The sequence below is a fragment of the Arvicola amphibius genome, chromosome 12 (genome assembly GCF_903992535.2).
Source record: "Arvicola amphibius chromosome 12, mArvAmp1.2, whole genome shotgun sequence".
NCBI lineage: Eukaryota > Metazoa > Chordata > Mammalia > Rodentia > Cricetidae > Arvicola > Arvicola amphibius.
The window spans coordinates 57,730,329-57,736,567 of NC_052058.2; the positions used below are offsets into that span (position 1 = coordinate 57,730,329).

At 38.3% G+C, this 6,239-nt stretch overlaps 1 protein-coding gene across 1 annotated transcript in view; it reads right to left on the reverse strand.

Annotated features, from left to right (window-relative positions):
* The window catches only part of Kifap3 (kinesin associated protein 3), a 129,725-nt gene extending 124,179 nt beyond the window's left edge, over window positions 1-5,546 (reverse strand). Inside the window, exon 1 of the mRNA XM_038349684.1 lies at window positions 5,310-5,546. Coding sequence (XP_038205612.1) covers window positions 5,310-5,341 — 32 coding nt within the window. The 5' untranslated portion in view covers window positions 5,342-5,546. The remainder of the gene's footprint in view (window positions 1-5,309) is intronic.
* Window positions 5,547-6,239: the final 693 nt, after the last annotated feature.

A 6,239-nucleotide genomic window follows, 5' to 3' on the forward strand; every position in this document is an offset into this window, starting at 1 on the left:
ATAGGGCTCGCAGACTGAACCAACAACTAGGGAGCCTGCACGGGACTGATCTAGGCACTTTGAATAAATGTTACAATTGTGTGGGTTGGTCTTCCTGTGGGACTCCTAACAGTGAGAACAGAGGATGCTCAGACTCTTTTAACTGGCTTTTGAGACCCTACTCTCCATACTGGGTCATCTTGCCCAGCCTTAATACATGGGGAGGTACTTAGACTTACTGAAACTTGATATGCCATGTTTTGCTGATACTTGTGGGATACCTGTCATTTCTTAAACAGAAATGGAGAAGTGGATTGGAGGCAATGGGAAAAAATGGGGTGGGGGGAAGGACTGGGAGGAGAGAAGGGAGGGAATTCAATTATATATAATTGAATTACATCTTTATATGTATATATGTATGTATATGTGTATATACATATATACATATAAAGATGTAATTCAATTTTACACCCCAAGAAGCTAGAAAAGGCTGAGAAAAAACTACTAGAGTTTGTAGAAACAATAAATGAAGAGGAAATAAATGTTGATTGTTTAAAAAGATGAAAAAGCCAGGAATTGTGGAGTACAACTTTATTCTAGCACTCAGGATGCAGAGCACTGGCAAATCTCTGTGAGTTCTAGGTCATCCTGATCTACAGAGAATTTCTGTCCAGGGAAGGTCACAGTGAGACCCTATCTTATTGCCTAAATAACACCTAAGCAAGGATTACATCAACAAACGTGTGTACGGGTTTACTTGTAATTTAAAGAACAATAAACACCCATCCTTCTTAAGATCCTCCAAAAAATAGAGGAGACAGAAAACACTTTACAATACATTACATTCCAAAGCAAGGCAAAGATATTACAAAAGTTCTAGACTTAACATTCCTGAAGAACACAGCTGGGAATATTTTCAGAGTGCTAGCCAGCAGAATCTGCAGCACATTAAAAGACTATACTCAAGGAGTTCAACATATTAATAAAATGAAGAAAATAGTAAATGATTATCTCAACTGACAGAAAACCCATTTTATAAAAACAAATTCTTCATTCAGAAATTGGTAAGGAATAAAGGAAAACAACCTCCATATGATACAAAGCATGAATGAAAATTCTGCAGTTAATGTCATACTTAATGATGAGAAACACCTATTTTTCTCTAAAATCACAAACATGGCAATGTCCAGTTTCACCATTTTTATTTCAAATATCCTAGAGATTTGAACCTAGTGAGACCTATGTAAAGAAGTAAAAAGGAATCCAGATTTGAAAATAAGAAATAAATTATATCATCTGTAATGAAATTATTTCATTTTTATATTCTAAAACTATACATAATTGTTTAAGTTAATAAACATACTCAGCAAAGTTGTATGTTTAAAAGTAAGTTATCTTTTTATTGATAGTAAATAAAAATTTAAAAACTAAATTAAAAAAATTCAATATCCCATAACAACAAATAGAACTGTTTACAAATAAATGAAAGCAGGGAGACTCAACACTTAAAACACTTAAAAGTTAAAGAAATTAATAAGAAATTTAAAAAAGGGGAAAGCCATCCTATGTTCAAGGGCTGGATAATTAATTTTTTACTTTTTTCTTTTTTTTTTTTCTTTTTCTTTTTTTTTGGTTTTTCGAGACAGGGTTTCTCTGCAGCTTTTTTAGAGCCTGTCCTGGAACTAGCTCTTGTAGACCAGGCTGGTCTCGAACTCACAGAGATCCGCCTGCCTCTGCCTCCAATTAATTTTTTAGATAGTACTATTTCCCTTAGATGATTCATGGAGTCAATAGAACCATTATCAAAGTCCTGACAGCCGTTTTTGTCAGAGATGGAAAAGACAACACTAAATTTCACTTGGAAACAAAAGACTCTATACATTAACATAAGCTTAATAAAGAATAACAAAGTTGTAGGACTCACACTTATCAATGGAAAACCTCCCCGTTTAAGCAGTAAGAGTTACTAGCACAACAAGAGTTATTAGCACAAAGAGACACATATTAGTAATCTGTTGATGAGGACTGACAGTGCAGGAACAAACACCTACCTTTATAGTCAATTTTTAATAAGGATGCTCAAATATCAATGGAGAAAAAGAACAATCTCCTTGACAAATGATGCCTAGATATTCTTTTCATATATTTTTGAAGATTTTATATGTGTGAGAGTTTTGCTTGTAACTTTTTTTATTAGCAGAGAAAGCACCAGCTGACCTTCCTCCTCAGCCGATGTCTCAGAAGCCTCCCCTTGTCTGACTCAAACAAGAGTCCCCCCAACTCAATGTCTCTCCTTTCTACTTCCTGTGCATCTCTCTATCCACCCTCCTGGCTCTCCTGTACTCCTTAAGGTTTTCTTAATAATCTTATGTTCACGTCCTGCCAACTAGTTGTTTGCTCCACCTTTTAGCTGACTTTATTTAATCCTGTTTTGCTTTTTTTTTTTTTAAAAAAAAAAAAGAGATTTATTTATTTATATATTTATTTTTGAGACAAGATTTCTCTGTGTAACAGTCCTGGCTGTCTTGGAACTCGCTTTGTAGCCTAGTGCTGGGATTAAAGGCCTGCAGCATCACAGACCATTTGATTTATTTATTTATTTATTTATTCATTCATTCATTCATGATTTATACAGTGTTCTGTTTGCATGTATGCCTGCAGGCAAGAAGAGAGGTTCAGATCTCATGGATGGTTATGAGTCACCATGTGGTTATTGGGAATTGAACTCAGGACCTCGGGAAGAGCAGCCAGTGTTCTTAATTGCTAAACCCTCTCTCCAGCCCCAAGATTAGATATTCTTTAGTGCCATGTACAATAATTAACTCAATTGCATAAAAGACAAACATTTAAAAGCTAAAACTATAAAACATAAGGGAAAGCTTCATGGCCTTAAATTTAACAACGGCTTATAAATATATTTTTAAAAGCAACAGTAACTATTATAAATTAGTCTTCAACAAATTAAAATTGTTGACACTTGACATATTCAACACAGTAAAAAAAACAAAAAAGGCTGTGACAAATGTTTGTAAATTGCATATTTACAAATTGTATTGAGAATATATTTTACTAACAACTTTTTCCTAAAATAGGAAGACAAATGGCTAAGGATCATATGAAAGAAGCTCAACTTACTTAGTTATTAGGGAAATGAAATCAAAATCAAAGAAAGACACCACTTCACACCCCCTAGAATAGCTACGGTTACAGAACACACACGCAGAACAGTACAAAGAGAGAAGATAACAGGCATTGGTGGAAAAATTGGAGCCTACATGTATAAGAGGGACCATAAAAGGTACAGGCACTGAGAAAGTTTTTGTTGGCTCTTCCATGAGTCCAACATAGAATCACTCCATGTTTCTGCAATCCCAAGCTTATATATGTACCAAATGACTAAAGACAAGTGTTCACACAAAATCTTGTCATGATCATAACAACTTTATTTATAGGCAAGTGGCAAAAAAAAATCACCTAAATATCTATCTACACTTGGGTCATAAATAATCAGATTATAATATACCCATGCAATGAAATATTATTCAGTTACAAAAGTGCAATAAAGTGTCATGCACAGTATAAGTGGAACAGAATTATACAATGTAAAAAACTAAACAAAGCATCATACTTATCATATCCATCAAGTTCCTGCCTTTTCCATTAGCTCTGTATATCATATATATAATAATCGTCTCTCTCAGATATCCATGTGTGAATGCATATATTTAACCTGAAGGTAATGCAAAGTTTATTCTGTCAAAATTAGATAAAACTAAACATAGTACTTTCAACCCCTTTCCAGATGCTGATTCCAACTTAAAACATCATGGGAACTAGATCAGTTACATTTATTGTTTCCTGGATGATGCAATTTTAAGAGCGCCCACACTAGTCCGAGGACCCTGAGGAAAACAACGCCATAGCACATGGAGCAACCATAGCATATGACAATCAGAAAATGGAACAATAGCAGCACTTTCTTTAAAATAAACTCAGGTTTCATGTTGAAATTAGAACATTTAATTCTTTGGACAAAAATTTTGTGTGTATATGCCTGCAGGTGTGTGGGTTACATGTGTGCATGTTGTTAGCAAAATTATGTGGGAAAAGGAGTACTGCCTCCTTGAGTATTTCTTATGATTACGTGTTCCGTTTACAAATCTCTACTCAAAGTCTCTTCATTTGCCGTAAACACAGAAAATCAAAGACAAAGGACTATGTTCCCTGTCTTGCAAAGGCAGTATAGTTAATTTATCTTATAATCACTGGACTCGTTTAAGAGTCCACTAACATTTGTAAGGTGTTTCTGTGACAGCTAGAATCCTACCAAGCAAGGGAAAAAATATACTCACTAAAGTATATTAGGACCTAGGCTCATGTCACCACATAACATGCATGGTTTCTCTCTCAAAAGTATTGTCTTTATGGCTCTCATTTTAGATGAATTGTGTCAAAAAAGTACGTGCTTTTTGTGGGGAATCAGCAACAAAGCTTTAACTAAAAATAGAGACCCCACAATAGCCTTCAATTTGTTCACTGCTCAATGGCTCTGGTCCAGAGAGTGGTGTATTCCTAACCCTGGATGTCTCTATCTTTGACAGAAGTTAAGGAATCTCTATAAATTTACTTTTCTTTCTTTCTTTTTTTCTTTCTTTCCTTCCTTCCTTTCTTTCTTTCTTTCTTCTTCCTTTCTCTCTTTCTCTCTTTCTTTTTTGGAATAGCTAACATCACACAAACTTAAGGTAGAAAATGGGGAGCTCTTTCATGCCAAGATCTTGATAATAATGCACTTCCTATATAAATTATGTTGTGAATATGACAGTCAAGTGGGTGAAGTGGAACAAGAACAGCTGGCTGAACATCCCAGGCCAGTCTTGCACGAAGCAAAAACCACCACGTCCGTCTTTATTTCAAAACCCCCGTGATTTATGAATCTCAAACTAAACACAAATTGGTGCTGTTACAGAAATCACTTCCACGCTCCCATGGGATTTATCTATTGAGAAAAGCAGAAGATTGGGTCGGGGGGAAAACAAAAACAAGAACAAACGAAATAGAGGGTTTACCTAGTCCAATCTGCCTCTCACTGCGGATATAAATTATAGAAGCAAGGAAATCAATTGATGCTGTCAGGGCCCCGCCAAGCCAAGGTGGATTAGGGACCTCGCGCCCTGCAGGGCCGCGTCTTTCATTCCACCCCATCACTTCCCCCCTCTTTCTTTCTCCTTCACTGCACCCCACCCCTTCTCTCCTCTAGCGCTGCCCAATGACAACCCACATCAGCGGGGAAACGCCTAAGGACCTGTTCAGGGCGGGGCCCGGGTCGTCACCTTTTGAGGTATCTGGCGTCCTCGCCTTGCATGGCGGCGTCGGTAGCGTTGTGGGGAGGATGGGGGTGTCTGAGAGTCTGGGAAGGCTACTTCCGGGGACCCGGCCAAAGTACCCTCACAGCCTAGGCGGTGACAGTCCCGAGGCCTGCAAGGCTGGGCGGCGGCGGCGCTGCGGTTACCACGGTGAGGCCGCCGGCTCCTCCCACAGCTCCCGGGACCCCGAAACACTGGAGCAGCCCAGACCCGCCCAGGTCTACGCAAGGCGCATGCGCCCACGCGACAGCTGCAGTATGCGCAGGCTCAGTTGGAGGCCCTGGCTCCCGCGACTAATCTGACGCTCCCAGGAACAGTGCGGGAAGGATTTGGTGCTGATCAGGGAGCTTGTGGTTAAGAGTGAGATTCCTGGTCACTGCCCCCTGCAGGATGGGATAGGAAAAGGCATTGCAATCTCCAAAATTGGAATTCAAAGTTCTTAGCGTGAAAGAAGGCAAGGGCAACCAGTTAACTTTTTAGTTAACTGATTATAGACATCAGGCCAGCGTTTGACTAACAACCTCTACTGCGGGGCTTCTATTTTGAACATGTGAAAAGTTCTGCTTTGATTGCCCTGAGTTCTAGCTGGTGGAAATGCTCTGTATTATGGGATGGGTAGAATTAGGCTCAAGTTTGTAAGTAGCCTTTTAAATCATAGATGTAGAAACAAGCCAACTTTGGAACTTTAAATCGCCACTAATTAATCTTAACTCAAAATTCATGAATAGTTGTGTCTTCTAAGGCAGGTAATTGCTGATAATTTGTAGTGAAAAGAGGTGCTTTTTTGGCGGTAGCAAGCCACCTGCTCCGTTTTGAGATAGCCTTTCCTCTAACCTGTCCCTCGTTTACTGTCTTCTAGTAAACATTATTACCCACCCCTTCTTCAAATGAGTTACT